General features: G+C 63.7%; 9 protein-coding genes across 9 annotated transcripts; 3 read left to right on the top strand and 6 right to left on the bottom strand.

The window, feature by feature from the left end:
* Window positions 1–36: 36 nt before the first annotated feature.
* Q8F55_002477 (uncharacterized protein) lies at window positions 37–5,815 on the top strand (the record flags this gene model as incomplete). Its single annotated transcript, XM_069351074.1, has 15 exons — window positions 37–118; window positions 155–187; window positions 235–272; window positions 318–416; window positions 460–566; window positions 620–657; window positions 709–1,134; window positions 1,172–2,777; window positions 2,822–3,732; window positions 3,768–3,831; window positions 3,871–4,069; window positions 4,106–4,465; window positions 4,502–5,153; window positions 5,199–5,384; window positions 5,433–5,815. The coding sequence occupies 15 exons, from the start codon at window positions 37–39 to the stop codon at window positions 5,813–5,815; spliced, it is 5,184 nt and encodes a 1,727-aa protein (XP_069211460.1).
* A 279-nt stretch (window positions 5,816–6,094) lies between these two features.
* Window positions 6,095–7,139, bottom strand: Q8F55_002478 (uncharacterized protein; the record flags this gene model as incomplete). Its single annotated transcript, XM_069351075.1, has 3 exons — window positions 6,095–6,370; window positions 6,518–6,810; window positions 6,908–7,139. The coding sequence occupies 3 exons, from the start codon at window positions 7,137–7,139 to the stop codon at window positions 6,095–6,097; spliced, it is 801 nt and encodes a 266-aa protein (XP_069211461.1).
* A 235-nt stretch (window positions 7,140–7,374) lies between these two features.
* MAP1D (Methionine aminopeptidase 1D, chloroplastic/mitochondrial) lies at window positions 7,375–9,847 on the top strand (the record flags this gene model as incomplete). The annotated part of the gene is made up of 5 exons (XM_069351076.1): window positions 7,375–7,864; window positions 7,905–8,127; window positions 8,161–8,258; window positions 8,291–8,502; window positions 9,533–9,847. 5 exons carry the CDS (start codon window positions 7,375–7,377, stop codon window positions 9,845–9,847), a joined length of 1,338 nt encoding a protein of 445 aa, XP_069211462.1.
* Window positions 9,848–10,730: 883 nt separating this feature from the next.
* Q8F55_002480 (uncharacterized protein) lies at window positions 10,731–11,188 on the top strand (the record flags this gene model as incomplete). The annotated part of the gene is made up of 2 exons (XM_069351077.1): window positions 10,731–10,775; window positions 10,832–11,188. The coding sequence occupies 2 exons, from the start codon at window positions 10,731–10,733 to the stop codon at window positions 11,186–11,188; spliced, it is 402 nt and encodes a 133-aa protein (XP_069211463.1).
* A 657-nt stretch (window positions 11,189–11,845) lies between these two features.
* Q8F55_002481 (uncharacterized protein) lies at window positions 11,846–12,097 on the bottom strand (the record flags this gene model as incomplete). The annotated part of the gene is made up of 1 exon (XM_069351078.1): window positions 11,846–12,097. One exon carries the CDS (start codon window positions 12,095–12,097, stop codon window positions 11,846–11,848), a length of 252 nt encoding a protein of 83 aa, XP_069211464.1.
* A 319-nt stretch (window positions 12,098–12,416) lies between these two features.
* Window positions 12,417–12,769, bottom strand: Q8F55_002482 (uncharacterized protein; the record flags this gene model as incomplete). Its single annotated transcript, XM_069351079.1, has 2 exons — window positions 12,417–12,689; window positions 12,725–12,769. 2 exons carry the CDS (start codon window positions 12,767–12,769, stop codon window positions 12,417–12,419), a joined length of 318 nt encoding a protein of 105 aa, XP_069211465.1.
* A 281-nt stretch (window positions 12,770–13,050) lies between these two features.
* Window positions 13,051–13,604, bottom strand: Q8F55_002483 (uncharacterized protein; the record flags this gene model as incomplete). Its single annotated transcript, XM_069351080.1, has 2 exons — window positions 13,051–13,497; window positions 13,530–13,604. 2 exons carry the CDS (start codon window positions 13,602–13,604, stop codon window positions 13,051–13,053), a joined length of 522 nt encoding a protein of 173 aa, XP_069211466.1.
* Window positions 13,605–14,337: 733 nt separating this feature from the next.
* Window positions 14,338–14,917, bottom strand: Q8F55_002484 (uncharacterized protein; the record flags this gene model as incomplete). The annotated part of the gene is made up of 2 exons (XM_069351081.1): window positions 14,338–14,814; window positions 14,861–14,917. The coding sequence occupies 2 exons, from the start codon at window positions 14,915–14,917 to the stop codon at window positions 14,338–14,340; spliced, it is 534 nt and encodes a 177-aa protein (XP_069211467.1).
* A 1,020-nt stretch (window positions 14,918–15,937) lies between these two features.
* On the bottom strand, window positions 15,938–16,367 carry Q8F55_002485 (uncharacterized protein; the record flags this gene model as incomplete). The annotated part of the gene is made up of 2 exons (XM_069351082.1): window positions 15,938–16,219; window positions 16,257–16,367. 2 exons carry the CDS (start codon window positions 16,365–16,367, stop codon window positions 15,938–15,940), a joined length of 393 nt encoding a protein of 130 aa, XP_069211468.1.
* Between the last annotated feature and the right edge of the window lie 590 nt (window positions 16,368–16,957).

Genomic DNA, 16,957 nt, shown 5'->3' on the forward strand with positions numbered 1-16,957 from the left:
AACTTGTCAACAACCTTCCCTCGTGGCTCACTCACCATGCCGCCACCAAGTCGCGCAGAGCTCTGGAGCGCAGGCAGAGACGAGACAGTCGAGGTCAACCAGCGAGCTTTGATTGACAGTGAGCTACGGACCACGACCCCCCTCTGACATGCAGAAATCCTTGCTCGATACTCGGGAGAACATACCAGTGCGTGCTGAGCGACGAGGAGGCCTGGGTGGCGGCTGACGGCTCAGTCTTTCGAGAGCTATTGCAGAACGCCGATGATGCTGGGGTCAGTCACTGCAAAGTCCATAGCGCTCCCAGCTGACACCCCCAGGCCCACCACGTCCAGGTCAAGTTCTACACAAGAGCAGGCATCGACGCGCACGAGGCCGGCCGGCCCTCGGCCGCCTTGCCAGACGTCAAGCATGATGCTGTAAGTGCTGACATGTCGCTACAAACCAGCCCTGACGCCCCAGATCCACCGCTACGTCGTCTGCAACGACGGCATCCCGTTTCGCAATGAGGACTGGCACCGTCTCAAGAAGATCGCAGAGGGCAACCCGGACGAAGAGAAGATCGGAGCGTGAGTGCCTTTCCTTTCCGGTCATCACGGGGCAGCTGACTGACGGAACACAGCTTTGGCGTCGGTTTCTACTCTCTCTGGAGCGTGTGTGGTGAGTTACTCCTTGGCGCGTAGCCAAAGCTGTGCTGACGGCCGACCCAAGACGACCCATTTGTCGAGTCTGGAAACAAGTGGATGGGGTTCTACTGGAAAGACGGCAAGGACCAGCTGTTAGCCCGTTCCGGTGACTTGCCGCCCGGCTCTTCGCCGGCGGCTGCCGCCGAGCCGACCTCCACGGGCAACCCGTGGACCACCTTCACCATGGCTTTGCGTGAGCCGACCCCGCTCGAAGGGCCCCTCGACTTTGCTCGCTTCCTCGTCACCAGCTTGACGTTCATGCGGACGATCAAGCGTATCGACATGGTTGTGGACGACATCAAGGTCCTCGAGGTTCGCAAGGACGTCAAAGGCAAGACTGGAGTTTCCAGGCCTGGTCTCAACACAACTAGCACCAATGCCATGATGAGAGTTGCCAGCGTGGACGCCACCACCATGGTCATTACCGCCCGTGTGATGAAGTGGCTGTCAGGTGAGTGTTATTCTCAAAATTAGCTCTGACCTCTCAGCCACGGGTGTCACCCCTCCACCAATTCCACCGCCATCAGCGAAGACGGCTGCCAGAGGATTACTTGCTTCTTTCTTTGGCAGATCTACGCCGGTTCACGACCCCACGCCACCACCTCCACCCACACCGCCAGCGGATCCAACCGAGGTCGATGTGCTTGCTCGCGAGATTCACACCTACCAGGCCGACATTAAAGTCAGCATCTCGAACCAATTCGGCCGCGAGCTCGAGCGCGCAACAAAGAAGTCCCCGCCATCGAGGATGCCTGCAAGCCTGGTGTACTCTCGCGAGGATGAGAGCGTTACCACCGACGGGACGCCCACAGAGAAGAAGGCTGGTGTCGTTTTCTCCGGGCTGTGCCCACCTCTCGATGGCGACAAGTCCGCCCGCGTGTTCATCGGCCAGCCGACTAGCCAGACGACCGGTATCGGTGGACACCTATCTGCGCGGTTCATCCCCACTGTGGAGCGAGAGTCGATCGACTTGGTCGACAGGCATGTCGCTCAGTGGAACAGAGAGCTCCTCTGGGTCGGCGGCTACCTCGCACGTCTCATCTACGAGCTCGAGCTGCACGAGCTCCAGCAGCAGTGGAACAAGACGACGACCACCAACCAGGCTGCACGAGCGCAAATCCTCGCTCGTGCTCTCCACGCCCTCAAGTTCTTCAGCTTCAGACCGACAACACCGTCTGGGGCCGTTGGGTCTGAGATGGAGTCGGCCTTCTTCTCCTGCGCCAGAAACAACAGCAACCTTCCCCTCCTGTCTACAGCCGGCATCCTCACCGTCGGACAGGTCCGCGTGCCGCATGATGAGCTCCAGCTTTTCTTGCCAGAGCTTCCGGTCCTGACACCGCCAACGGTCACCGACGCACCTCGCGCAGTTGCCCGTTTGCGCGAGCGTGGCCTCCTGCGCGACATTGCCTTCGACGACGTGGTCAAGCAGCTTGGCCAGCGCCCGCTCACCGAGAAGGAGATGGTCTACTGTCTTGCCTGGTGGCAGTCCATTGCAACCGTCGAGGGCTATACACCCCAGGTTCGGGCGCGCCTCTTGGATGCCGCTGTGGTGGTTACAGATGACTCGAAGGTGGTCCCTCTCGGCGTGATCAGAAACTACGTCAACCCCCAAAGCACCTCGATCCCCACCGACATGCCCCTACCTCCCGACACCCTCCCCTACACGGTCACGAAACAGCTGAAGGGGACGCAGATCCACTCAATCTTCGGCTGGTCAGAGCTCTCGCTCGCCCACTACGTCACGTACTTGGCCAACGCGCCAATGTCAGGTAGCAATGGCGCGGATCCGGCTACCGATCTTCGCGTCTCGCCTGCGTTTGCGGAGCGCGTCTTGACCATGCTCGGTCGAGGATGGCAGTCGGTGAGCGCCAATCAGCAAACTGCAATCACCGCTGCGCTCAAGGAAGTCGCGTGTATCCCCACACGTGCAGGGTTCAAGAAGCCTGGCGAGGCATACTTTGAGAACAACCTGCTGTTTGACGACCTGCCGGTCATCGCGCTCCCCAAGACCACGGCGATCAAGGGTGGTCTGGAGAAGATGCTTCTGGGCATTGGGGTGAGGCGAACCGTGGATCTTCAGCTCATCTTTTCTCGGTAGGTATCTGCTGTATCTGCTTAGACATTGCTAACGTGCTCAGTCTTATCGGTGGTGGCACCTGGGGCTGCTTTGAGCTCATGAAGTACCTTGTGTCTGTAAAGGACACACTCTCGCATGAAGAAGTCGCCCGCCTGCGCCAGACCGCCGCCTTCCCACTGGAGCAGGCGCCGCTGGAGGACGGCACCAAGCCTCCCATTGTTCGACAGAAGCCGCATCAGCTGTATGAGCCAACCGAGGCCATGCGTAACCTTGGGCTCCCGGTTCTCGACTGGGGCGACGCCAAGTGGAAGTCCAACTCGGACGAGGCAAAAATGATGTTTGAGCTGGGGCTGAGAAAATTCCCTCCTGTCGACGTTCTCCTCGGCATTATCGCCGGCAGGCCACCGATGAACGAGCGCGCACTGGCGTACCTTCTCGCCAACAGCCAAACAAACTACCCGTCCTTCGACCCCTTGGCATACCGCGATATCGCCTTCATCCCGGCGACGGGAGCCGATGGCAAGCAGATCTTTGCCAAGCCTGGCCAGGTCTTTACCAACCAGGCATGCTCCCTCCTGGGCTTCGCTGTGGCTCGTCCACCCGTTTCGGCTCCCGAAAATGCTGCCAAGCTTCGCCTTGCGACCGACCCTCCTATGGAGCAGCTCGTTGCTGCCCTGATCAACAACCCTCTCAATGATAACGACATGGGTAAAGCGAAGGCTGTGTTCGAGTATCTGGCCTCGAGGGTTGGCACTGCGCAGGGTGCTGCTCTTGCTCCATTGAGTGTACGGCCGTTCATCCCAGTCAAGGAGGAGAAGAGTGTCCGTCTCGCCCGGCCTGACGAGGTCTACTTCGTTTCGAAGAACGGTGTCGAGTCTCTCTACGCCTCTGCCTTCACGTTCATCGATTTTGGAGACCGGGCCAACATGTTCCTGAGGGTGTGTGGTGTCAGAGCTGAGCCTTCACACAAGGGTATGTGGTGATTCACAGTCAAAGCTAACAGATAGACATCGCGCGATTGCTTCTGCGCGACCCAGAGCGCATGCTGAGACAGGCCGGCTCACCCTCCAAGTGGGTTCACATTCAATCTTCGCGTAACTAACCTGTCAGGTACCGTGAGCAGCTCCGCCTCCTGGCCACCAACTGGTCGACGTTCGACTCACGGTTGATCGCCGAGATGAGGAGTGCGCCGTTCCTTATCGCCTCGCAGCGGGTGCCGACGAAGGATGCGAAGAAGAATGTGAAGGAGAAGGACCACCTTGACGACGACCGCTACGACACGGAATGGGTTCTGTGCAAGGCCTCGGATGTGAGTGGTTCACCATGGAAGAAATCTGACAAGCAGGCTGTGACTGTCAACGACCCTGTGTTGCTGCAGTTCTTCGGCAAGGATATCCTTGCCGCGCCCGAAGACGACATTTTGGAGAAGTTCTACCTCCAACTCGGCTCCCAGACTCTGTCTAGTCGTGTCAACACCGATTATGTCTCCAGTGGAATCCGGCCTGGAACCTCCCGAACGGCCACGTCCGCCCACCGTCATGTGCTTGAACGCTTGACAATCTATCTTGCCCAGGTCACTCGCAAGGAGACGGACTACACCTCCGACTGGCTGTCGAAAGGAGACAACTTTGTCGTGCAGGAGGCGAGTGACATCAAGGCGAGGTTCACGTTCCGCCATGGACGAGTGACGAAGGAGCATGTTGAGGTGGGCATTCTTATCTGGCGTCTGCTGACCCATCAGACCAAGTACGCCATGGCGACGCGAGTGCCACGCTCCAAGTCAATCGTCCTCACGCTGTCCCTGACTACACCTGCGGACTACTACGACGTTGCGGCTTCTCTCTGCCAGGTGCTGCTCAAGACGCACCGCGCGGATGATGTGCTTATCCTGGACTCGATCCTCGCAACGCCACTCATGGCGCTGAGGAAGCGAGGCTTCAACGTTGACCGCATTCTCAACCAGCAAAACGAGGAGCGCCTGCGCATCAAGGCTGAGGCGGCCAAGGACCGCGAGGCACAGGTCGCGGCTGCAGCTGCTGCCGAGAAGAACGCCCGGGAGTCGAGTTTGACTCAGCTCAAGAACAAGGGCGCTGGGGAGCCGAATGGCGTCCCGCCACTGGCAGTTGCTCAGAGGCAGGCCCAACCCACCGGAGGACAGCAGGATCCTGGAGTTGGCGCTGGTGCTGGAGCTGGCTCGCTGTTTGAGCAGATGCGCAAGTGGCGCGGCAGCATGCCTGGCGCATTTGGTGGTGCTACACCGCCAACCCCTAGCCCTGGATCAGAACAAGGTGCCCAGAGCTACCGCGGCGGACCTAATGGTCCAGGCCTTCCCCAGATCGGCGGTGGCTCGAGTACCGTCACCACTGCTCGGCCTACGGACCCCGAGCGAATCCGTGAGTGGTGTTGTCTCGGATTCCCGCGATGCGCTAACGTCCTAGGCCACACGGTTCGTCACGCTGTCGGCGCGTCTCGCCCTGAGACGGGCACTCAGATCAGCGACACCAAGCGTCGCATCAACGACGTGGCCGAGAGCCAAGGCCACTACTGCGACGACAGTGCTGAGGCCGATCTTCGACTGGCGGTTGACCCCGGAGCGCAGGGTTGCAAGGTCTGGCTCGAACCTGGTGAGTGGATGTGGCGGAAGAGGCCGAGGGTAGTGCTGATGCACGCAGGCAAGACATTCACCGAGGAGCAGCAGAAGGTCTGCCAGCGCTTTGCTCAGCACATTCTCATTCCCCTCGGCGAGGTTTACGAGCTTAAGCCCTCTGTCATCAACATCTTCTGGGACACGCAAGGCCCACTTATTGCCTTCAACCGCAGCGGAGCGCTGTTCTGCAACGCACGGTACTACAGCGCGTGGCACGACAGCGATGTGGCGCAGGGCAGACTGGGCGAGGCCTTCATCTCGTGGTACTTTAGCCTTGCGCACGAGCTCGCGCACAACCTCGAGTCGGCGCACAACGCGTCGCACGAATTCTACTTCTCGTCCATCTCGGAGGAGTACTTTGTGCGCTTTGCCAAGCTCATGCAGACGCGCACTTCACTGCTGCGGTGATCGGCCCACCGACCCGCCATCCATTGTAGATTGTACCACTCATAGTAGTTTTATGCACTGATTGTCGCATGTGACCGCGGCACGGGCACGCCATGCCACATGACGCAACAGGAACGGCGTCAGATGATCGGGAAGATTGCGAGTCGGTCATGCGGGCGTGCCCACTCGGCAAGAGTTATAGAGTGTGCATTAGGTGTAGGCTGTATGGCTACGATGCGGTGATGCAAGAGGCGGAGTCGGTGCAAGAGGCAGAGTGGTGCAGCGCGGTGCAGGGCGGCGCTATGAGCGGCGCATGGCCATGGGTTCGCCCGCGCGGACGGGGATGGGCAGCAGGCCGGGGTGTGGTGACTCGGGCGCGAGCGGCGCGAGGGACAGGTGGGGCGGGGACGGCGGGCGGTCTGGCGCCGGCGCGGGCTCGCCTGCTTCTGTTGTTGCCGCCGCGGCGTCGGCAGCAGCCTGCAGCGGCGAGTCGGGCGGCGGGACCGCCGCGCGCGACGTCTTCGGGTCGACGGGCCACGTGCCGTCGCGCAGCCAGCCTGCGCGGAGGACCTTGATCTGGGGGCGTGAGCGGGGTCTGGCAGCATCCAGGCGGGGGGCGGGGGAACGGCGTGCGCGCCCGCCCGAAGGCTGGCGACCACTCGGACGACCACCCCACCGCTCCGCGCTCCGCCTGCGGCGTCGCGCTCGCTCGCTCGCACTCACCACTAGCCCCAGCCGCAGCCCCTTGGCCAGCTTCTTCCCCCCACTCAGATTCCGGTGCACGCCGCCGACGCCCGCGTTCCACGCGACGTCCGACTCCTCTGCGCCAAACTCGGACAGCAGGGCCTCGAGGCGCGCGATGCTCGAGCCGGGCTCGGGCGGGGCCGCGGCCGCTGGCACCGGCGCGGGCGGGGGCGCGACCGTATACGACGCGGGGAGGGGCTCGTCGGTCGCCGTCGAGGGCCAGGGCTGGCCGGCGAGGAAGCAGGCGCGGCGGTACTCCCAGAAGTTTAGGCCTGGTGGTGTGAGCTGTGATGGGGAGGGGAGGGGGAGGGAAGGCGCCGCCTCGCCGCCTCGCTGCCTCGCCTGCGGCTCGGCGCTCGGCGCACTCACCATACGCATCAACCTCGACACCCTCGCCCTCCGCTGGCGGCCGTACTTCCCCGACATTGGTCTCGACGGCCGGCGGGCGGCTCGGCCCTGGCGGGCTCGAGGCGCGCGGAAAGCGCATGTGCAGCCTGCTTGGCCCTGCGGCGGACTCGGCGCCGACCATGGGCAGGGGGAGGTGCGGGAGGCTCGGGGGGGAGCGGTGCGACTCTGCAAAGTTTGCGAGGCGCCAGAACATGGTGGCGGGGGTCGGGGTCGTGCGGTGCGGTGCGGCGGCGCCGAGCGCGGAGGTGGCTGGGTGGAAAGCTGAGCGCCGCCTGGGCTCTGGCTTTGGGTTTGTTTTGAGTGCGCGGGGCAGGGCGGAGGGAAGGCGAAGGGGGTTTGGTCCCGCCGGCCGAAGAGAGCCCACGCCGCCTCCACTTTGGTGATCCGGCTCGTTGGGCGATGTTGCCGGTCGACTCCTACCTCTCGCAATGAGCTTGGCAGCGACACGCGCGCTGGCGCGAGTGGCACCGAGAGCGACACGGGTGGCAGCCCCGCGCCGCGCGTACACCCCCGCGCCGGCCCTCTTCGGCGCGTACGACGTGCTCGACCCCGCCTCGGCGCTGCAAGCCTACCCCGACCCGCTGGACGTGCCCCCCTCGATCCCGCGGCCAGACTACGTCCCGCCCAACTTCTTCACCGCGCCGATATGGGAGCATGAGGCGGTTGAGGTGGACATCGAGGCGCCGGGCGAGCGGATAAAGCTGGGCAGCAGGGCTGAGGCGCGCGTGCGTAAGGTCGCGGCGCTGGCGGCCGAGGTGCTCGCCGAGGTCGGCAAGTTGATCAAGCCCGGCGTCACGACCGCGCAGCTCGACGCCGCCGCGCACGCACTCATCGTCGCGCGCGGCGCGTACCCCTCCCCGCTGGGGTACCAGCACTTTCCGAAGAGCATCACGACGTCGGTGAACAATGTCATTGCGCGTGAGCTGCCTCCCGCTGGCCCAGCTGACGACGACCCCAGACGGCATCCCCGACGACCGACCTCTGCTCCCCGACGACATTGTCAACGTCGACCTCACCCTCTTCCACGACGGGTACCACGGCGACACGTCGGCGACGTTCGTCCTGCCGGAGGTTGACGCCAAGGGCCGCGAGCTCGTCGCCGCGACCGAGGAGGCGCTCGAGCTCGCCATAGCCGCGTGCGTGCCCGGCCGGCCCTTCTCCGACATTGGCAAGGTCATCGAGTGGGTGTGGGCCGTTGCGCCGCTGACAGGCAGGGAGTTTACCAAGAAGCACGGGCTGGGGATCAACAACCAGTTCTCGGGGCACGGCATCGGCAAGCGCTTCCACCAGCCGCCCTGGATCGTGCACTACCGTTCGTGGCGGGTGCGACTACGCTGACGCCAGGCAACTCGGAACACGGCCGCATGCAGCCCGGCGACTGCTTCACCATCGAGCCGGCCCTCACGCAGGGGTGCAAGTCGCGAGGGACGCTCTGGGAGGACGGATGGACAGTGTCGACCGACGTGAGTGTGCCGTGGGGCGCGGCTGACGTGCAGTCCAAGGCCCGCTCGGCTCAGTTCGAGCACCAGGTGCTCATCACGGGCGACGGCGTCGACGTGCTGACTAGGAGGGGGTAGGAGGGCGGCGGGAGCCTAGACACATCATCATTGCATTAGCTGTACGGCGGCGGCGCGACCAGCTCAACTCACTTCTGAACGCAGGACTTGTTACCTTCCGTCAGCAAGCTCTGGGCCACGAGGAGAGACCGGTCAATACCGATCAGACTTGGGATACTCCCATGTCCTAAGTCTGCCGCTCACAGCCTGACCTCGTCTCCGCTCACGACCTGGCACTCAAGCGAGCACCGCACCCACCCCCCCCTCTGACAGGTCAGGCGGCAGCAAGGGTGCGGCCGCGGGGGCAGGGCATGGGAGTCGGGCGTGTCCGCAGGCGCGGTGCACCTGCCGAAAGGTGGGGGAAATCCCTCGCCGTCCTCACTCCACCGCCGCTGTGTCGGTTCGTACAAGCCCGACGGCGCGCTTTGGGTCCAACAGCGCCCGCATCACGCCCAGCGCAATACCTCCTCGGTGCTTCAGCTACCGTCTAGCCACCACCGCCCGCTCCCACGCCCGCGGGCGATGCGGCCGCGCCCGTCTCCCACGGCGCCGTGTGCGCCGCTCGTCGGAACTCGAGATGAGGACGCCGGGCGGGCTCGTCTGGCTGGCCATCTTGGGGGCGGACTGCTGCCGAGTACAGGCACGGCGGTGGGATCACGATCTGTCTGTGCGTAATTGTGGGAAGGGGGCGCTGTGCGGGCGTGGATGAGGAGATGGTGGCGCGCGTCCGGTCGCCAGCCGCTGACTCGGCCTGCTGCTGTGTGCTGCGTCCACTGCACGCTTGCCTCACAAGCGGGCGGACGCCAGAGACGATAAGAACCATCCCGGCCCCTCCAGACTCCCTCACCTACCTTCCACCCACCGACTTGGACCAGCGCTTCGTCCACTCCACTACCGCGACCTGCCTAGCAACCTAAGCTATACCCAAGCACCATGACGACCACCGCCCGCAAGCCCGGCACCGGGACCGACCGCTGGACCGACGAGCACACCGTAAGCTGCGCCGACCTCCGGCACTGACGGCGCGCAGAAGATTCTCGTGCGCGGCATCATCGCCAAGACGATGGCGACCCGCAAGGACCTGTACCTCCTCGACGGGATCGTCGGCTGCGTCGACAACCACGGCAACGACCGCACCTCGAAGAAGGTGGCGCAGATCCTCGAGACGCTCGCCGCGGCCTTCAAGCTCGAAAAGGGCGCCGTGAGCGCTGGCAAGGCCAAGGGCACGGTCAAGCGCGAGGGGCCGGCCGCGACCACGCCGCCGAAGAAGCGCCGCCGCGTCGTCAAGGCCAGCGTCAAGACCGAGAGCCAGGACGAGTCGGACGAGGCGGAGTTCACCCCGTAGGCGCTAGGCGCGGTGCAGATAGCGGCGATGGCGGCGGCATGCATATGTGCTAGCTGCGTACTATCTGTGTCGTCCGCGTGCGTCTCGGTCCAGGCGGCATGTTTAGCTACACCGCGACGGCGCCTACCTCGACGCGCTCAACTCACTTCACACCCCCGCCTCTAGCTCAGGCTTCACCCGCCGCGCACCACGTCCGACGTCGACCAGCTGGCCCAGTCTCCACTCACCATCTGACACGAGGTGCGCACCTCACCCCCACCTCCTCGAGCAGGCCGGGCCGTGGCACTCGGAGTACGCAGGGGCGCGGGGCGGGTGGGCGTGTGATGCCCAATGACCATATACCGCGCCGCCCCCACTCCACTGCCCCGCCCTGCTTCCGTTCCCACGAGCCAGCGACCGGCCGCTTGGTGAGCCAACAGCGCCCAAACCAGCGCAATATCACGCCTGTGGCCTGGCCGCGGTCGCCCGCTCCCACGCCCAGGGGCAATGAGCGCACGCCCGCGAGGGAATGAGCACACGCCCGTCCCCCACAGCTCGGGTGTGCCTCTCGCTGGCACTCGGGCTGGGGACGTCGAGCGGGCTCGTGAGCTGGCCAGAGGGGGTGGGGACCGCAGCTAAGCCAAGGCGCGGTGGTGGGAGTGCGATGGGGTTGCGATCTGGGGCGGTGGGGGCGTGGGATGGATAGGTGTGGCGCAGGTTGCGAGTCCAGCTGACTCTGCGAGGTGTGTGCTGCGCCCACAGCGCGCTGGACACACCGCAGCGGGTGGCCGCGAGACGATAAGAAGCGCGCTGACTGCTCCAGTCCCCTCTCTCACCACCGCGGCCTCCAGCAACTCTTCACCGCTCAGAACCTCCCCACCACCACTACCGCAACTCACTCAGCATGTCGTCCACTCCGAACCTCAAAGCCGGCACCGGCAAGGGCGAAGTCGCCGCTGAGCACGAGGCAAGTTGCACGCAGTGACCTGTACTGACACTACACAGGCGATTTTCGTCCAGTTCATTATTGCCCATGTCAATGCGAGCCGCAAGCAGATGTACGCGCTCGACGGGATCGTCGGCCGCGTCGACAGCCACGGCAACGACCGCACATCCAGGGCGGTTACCCGCATCCTTGAGAAGCTCGCCGTCGAATATGGCCTCGACAAGGACATTGTCAAGCACCGCAACACCAAGGGCAAGGGCAAGCGCGAGGCGCCGGCGTCGGCGTCGGCGTCCGCTTCGGCCTCCAAGCCCCCGAAGAAGCGGCGCCGCGTTAGCAAGGGCGAGACAACCGACGTGTCGGACGCCGTCGTCTTCATCGTCGAGGTGGACTCGGACGAGGCTGAGTTCACCGAGTAGATCGAGCAAGGTCGCGGCCGGCCGCAACGGCCGCACGCCCGTATAAGCAGGCACACTATTGGCGTAGGAGTTTGAGAGTCCCGATACTATGCATGAGGCTGCCGTTCGTGGCTGCACTACTCGGCACCGCGTTGTCCGACTCGCTCTCAGTCTTGACAGGGCGGCGCCTCTTCGGCGGCCTGGAGGCCACAAGCTCGACGACAGATGCAACTGGCTGTTTACGGTGTTTATAAGGGGGGGAGCGAGCCGTATCCCAACGCGCTTCTCTAGCGCGGGGCGGGTGGCTCAGTCGGTAGTTAAAAGCTACGATTGTTTTAACCAGGTCCGGGGTCACAAATAGGACAGCGGTTCGAGCCCGACTGTGACCTGACATCCAAGAGGGGATAAAAAGTGAAGGCGAATATTTGTTATTGTTTTGCTGGGCTACTGTAGCCGGGCCGGGCCGGTGGTCGCAACTGCTGGCGGCGCAATGTCGGCAGCTGGGAACTGTATCCCAGTGTGCGGTATCCGCGGCAGTGGATCTCATTCGCGATACATACGGCCGCTGGTTGTGGTGGCGCTTGTGAAGATCGCGTGGGGGTGGCTGAGTGGTCTGACGGTGGAAGTGAAGTGGTTGCCTCGAGATGCCCGGTCATCAAACAGTGTCGGGCTGTGGCCTCAGACATGCACCACACACGCCTGCCTCCAGGCCGCCGTGGAGGTGGCCGGGGCCTCGCGCTTGACCTTGGCCGTGCCGGCCGCCACGGCGCCCTTCTCGGCGCCAAACGCCGCAGCCAGCGTCTCGAGGATCTGCGCGACCTTCTTGGACGTGCGGTGGTTGCCGTGGTTTTCGACGCGGCCGACAATCCCGTCGAGCGCGCACAGCTCCTTGCGGGCCGCCATCGTCTTGGCGATGATACCGCGCACCATATTTTCTGTGCGGCGTCAGTGGGCCGCAGCGGGGGGGCTTGCCGCGTGCTCGTCGGTCCAGCGGTCGGTCCCGGTGCCGGGGACGGGGGTAGTGGACATGGTGGTTGGGTTGAGGTGGGTGATGAAGTGGTGGGTGGGTGGGTGGTGAAGTGAGCGGTGGAGAGAGTGGTGGGACAGACAGGCGCAGCTAGTGCCCTCGTGCGCCTTGATCTGCTCAGCCATGGGTGTGTCGGCCGGCTGGACAGGCCGATGCGCGACCGACCTGCCCGCCGCCAGCGACCCCGTCACCAGTCACAGCGTACATGCGCAGTACAACCTCCTACCCCGAGCGCTCCTTCTTGACCGCGCCGCCGCCCTGCTCCTCGCTCTTGCGCTTCGTGCCAGTCTTGCCGCGGGACGAGTGCTTGGCCACCTCCTCCTTGATAACCGCCTCGGCGCCGGGGAACTGCTTGGTGAGCTGCCCGAGGACCTGCTGGAGCTTCTTGTTGATCCGATCGCCGCCGTTGTTGCTGACGCCGGACAGCCCGGGCTGGGCGTACAGCGCCGGGCGGGCCGCGAGTGCCGACGCGACGACGTGCCGCACGACGAGGAGCTGGGCGTGAGTTGAAGCGTGGTGGAACAACTCACAGTGTGGTCGTCGTTCCACGACTCGGAGCTGGGCTTGGGAGGCATGGTGGGTGTTGTACGTGTTGTGCAGGTTGGATGGAAGGCGATGAGGAGATGGCAAGTTGAAGGGCGGCGGGCGGCACGAGGTGTGAGTTTGTGGCACGATCACGCGGCCTGGTGTGGGCGCGTGGGCCTCCGCTCCGGAGGCCCGCGACGCCATCGGCAAGCCAGCACCAATCGCTGTAGACTCACTGCTGGCAAGATTAGATGCAAGGCGACATGCGCGACAACGGCGATCAGAGGACCCAGAGCAGGTGCACGCGTGGACATGCATTACGCGGATCGATCTACTCCGAATCCTCCTCCGAGTCCCCCTCCGAGTCCCCCCCCGAGTCCTCTCCTTCGCGAGGCCAGCCCCAGCAGCCCTCACAGCCCTCGCACGATTCAGCCGAGCTCGACGCAGAGTCCTCGCGGCGCTCAACCTTGATCTTCTTCGAGGGAGAGCGGCGCCCGGCATCCGGCGCCGCCGCCTTGCGCTTCTTCGAATCAGCCGGGGGCGCGGGGGCGCCACCGCCGCTCTTGTTGCCGCCCTTGGCGGCCTGCAGGCGCGCGACCTCCTCCTTGACGATGCCGTCCGCGCCGGGGAACTGCTTGGTGAAGGTGTTGAGCGCCTGCTGGAGCTTGGTGTTGATGCGATTGCCGCCCTTCTGGTTCACGTCGGCCAGCTCGGTGTCGGCGTAGAGCGCGCTGCGGGCGGCGAGGGATGACGCGACGACGTGACGCACGACGCGGAGCTGGCGTCAGCTTGAGAGGGTGCACGACTTACAGTGTGGGCGTCCTTCCACGGCGGGTAGCCGGTGCTGGTGGCCTTGGGCTTGCTATCCGTCTGCTGGCGCGGCATGGTGGTTTGGACGTAAAGGGGTGAGAGGATGGGAGATGGGTGAGTGTGCAAAGCCAGGACGCCATTGTGCAGAGTGGCCGTCGTGTCTAGGTGCCAGCAGGGCGCAACAAATGCTGATCATGCCATCAGCGTCCGCACGCCCTTCCGCCGACACGGGGGCGACACCGCACACTGCCGTGCTCACTTCAAGACTCCCCCGATGACCTCGACTCCGGCATGCTGCTTGGGCAGCAGACTCAGTGTGAGGCTGGCGAGGAGGCTGCCTTTCACCAGGGCGTTGCAAGCGCGTGACAGTTGGCGCTGACTCCGAGCTGTGGATGAGAGGTCAGCTGAGGTGCGGAGCAAGCATTCCACTCATGACGTACTCACTAGTCCAGTGCGACTTGGTCTATCCTCACACTACTGGTGTGGGGGTGGAGTGTGAGACATCAGTGTGGCGGACGCCAGTTTTCAACCTTTGAGCCAAAGTGCCACACCAGTGTTGCCACCAACATTGCGTGCCCACCCGCACCCTACGCACCAGCGTCACGAACGACATTGCATATGCACTAGGTTGCTACGGCCAGCTGCTAACTCTGTGACACAGGCGCGTGACTTTTACTTGAACGGGGTGTATCTACAGCAGTGTCCTATGCTGAGTCTAGCTCAACATGGTAGGAGGCGGCCCCGTGGCCGCTCGGTCTTGTCTTGTGGAGGAGGAGACGGCGCGGGGCCGCCTCTCACCGAGGGCTCCTTACTGGGAGGCGACGGCCACGGCCATGCCCCCCTCGTCCTCGTCCTCGGGCTCGCGCTTCCGCTTGAGGCCGATGTAGGAGTTGAAGTCGCTCGGCGACTTGGCCGGCTTGACGAAGCGGAGGTAGGTGGTCTGGATGCGAATAAAGTCGGGAGCGTGAGGCTTGTGCGGGGGCTGGAGGTGGCAAGGACACTCGGCAGTGTCGACGGGGCAGTAGGTGAAGTGGCAAACGTTGAAAAGGGCGATGTCGATCGTGCCAGTAAGCTCGGCGTAGAGCTGGTACTGGCGCAAGACGGCCTGCATGCTCTGGACGATGATGCGGGCGACGGGGAGCGGATACAGGCGAAAGACGAGGTAGACAAGAGTGACAAAGTGCAAGTCCGCGGCGTGGGCCCTGCTCCAAATGTTGGGGTGGGTCATCGCGATCGTGGAGAGCGGGTCGAGGTCCTGCTGGAGGCGGCGAGCGTCCTCATCAAACTGCACTGTTAACTCTGATGCCGTTCGAGAGGTTAATCAAACACACTGAGGCCATAGGGTCGGTGGCTGGGATGAAAATGTCGATGGGGCCGATGGGGTTCATTGTGATTGGGAGTGTCAAGTGAAGTTGGCGAGAGTGGATGAGTGAACAAAGAGAGAGGGGGAGAGTGCGGCAGAATAAATAGGTGGCTGAAGGGGCGAGAGTCTTGTCGACAGGCAGTGTCGCGCTGGCAGCGGGCGGCTCGACGCTCGACAGAGTTGAATGACGCCAGAGCCCCAGATGTTGGACGGCGTGGATGAGTCGTGACGGCGTGCCTCAGCCCACTGGAGTGGGGACCGGACGCGCGGCACACAACACGTGCAGCAGATCTGATTAGGTGTGTGGTCACGGTGCCGCCGACGCATCGCCGCAGGGATGTACACGAGGCGAGGGACGCGCGGACCGGCCTCGCTCTGGGGGTTGTCACTCGTAGTGAGGTTGGGGCGAGGACTTGCTCGCCCAGCGCGAGCGCATGCAACACACGCTCCGAAAAGGGTCTCTCGCAGTCCCTCCTCACGGCGTCGGCGATCGCCACAGCGCAGACAAGCCCACTCAAGAACGACGGGCTCCCACGCGCCGGCGGGGCACACCATGCTCACAGGGACACTGGTGGGCGGATCCTTGTACCTTGCTCGCCATGTGCGGGTGCACGCGCGGTGCAGACCAAAGGAATGCAGCCGGTAAGGCATGGCAGGATTGGCGTCAGGGCGGTGGGGGAGGTAGGTGGAGGGAGGGGGAGGGGGGAGCGCGTCGGTGGCGCCGAAGCCTACAGGTCCTCGCTCCGCCCCCATCTGCACTCTGGACGGCATGGAGCGGCACGCCGTCGATCAGCGAGCCAGTGCGTCTAAATCGCGCCGCGTGACGAGGACAAGGGCATGTTGAAAGGACGCCGAGCCAAGCCCCCGTTGTTGAGCGCCTCCCCAGCCCCACTCTGCGGCAATTCGAGCTGCATAGCCTACAGTAATAGTAAACGCACTACACTATTGTCCATGATTTAGAGGAGAGTTTCGCATGCATTGGGGCCAAGGTGACGTCGGACCCCCGCTCGCACGGCGTCACTGAGCCCTGCAATCTCGCAGTGCCTCACGGGCCGCCGTGCGCCGCCCCGTCGTGTGCGATGTCGGGCGTGTACACGAACACAGGGAAGGCGTTGCCCGTGTCCTCGACCCACGCGGCGACGGCCTGCTCGAGCGCGTAAAGGTCGTTGGGGTGGTCGACCGGCGCCGAGGCGGGGAGGTAGAAGCGCACCTCGCAGGCAGTCTGGAAGAAGACGGGCTGGTGGTGCGCACCGGCGTACGCGAGCGGAATGGGCACGTAGTACCTGCTCTGTGCGCGGAAGTTCGGGCAGTAGAGCACGAGGCGCGCCTTCGGTACTGTCAGTCACGTCGATGTTGGTGCTTACCTTGGTCGAGAGGGCGGCCACGATGCGCTGGTTGGCGTCGAGAGCGCGCTGGGCGTCCTCCTCGGCGCCGGTGTCGTCGCGCTTGCGCTTGAGAGCGGGGTTGTGCTCCATGGTGTGAGTCAAGAGGTGGGTGTTTGGATGAATGAGGATGGGATGGGCGAATACAACGCCGTGGGCCTGACCAAACTCGCACACTCTACTCAACCCCCGAGAGAAAAACGCCTGGCGGCGTGCACGGGCCACACGAGCTGGAAGCGCCGGCGCGGAGTGGTCAACCAGCAGCCCTGTTGCAATACATAGTCTTTTGTTGCTACACGCTGCAGTGAGCTGGTTGGCCCGTGATATCAGAGATTGGGGCTCCAAAAAGCCGCCATAATAACGTCGCTTCCCATGGCAGGCTTGAACCAAAAACCTCGACGGGGCTTCTCCTGAAGCGATTTGTTGTGGATGCGTTGGACCTCCTTCCCTCTCATAAACTCTGCCATTCCAGCTCTGGCACGGTCAGTATGCACAGTAAAATATGTATGCATCAACATTGTATGCAGAGGATGGAAGTCAGCGGTGGCAGCAACCAGACCACGTCGAGGTGGCACCCTTTTTTTTTGGCTCCGCCTCTCGGCCCCGCCTCTTTCCCTCTCGCTCACGTACGCTACATCACATGCATTTGCAGAGCTAGATGGTATATGCTATCGGACAATGCT

This window comes from Vanrija albida (genome assembly GCF_041260175.1).
Source record: "Vanrija albida strain AlHP1 chromosome Unknown contig_2, whole genome shotgun sequence".
NCBI lineage: Eukaryota > Fungi > Basidiomycota > Tremellomycetes > Trichosporonales > Trichosporonaceae > Vanrija > Vanrija albida.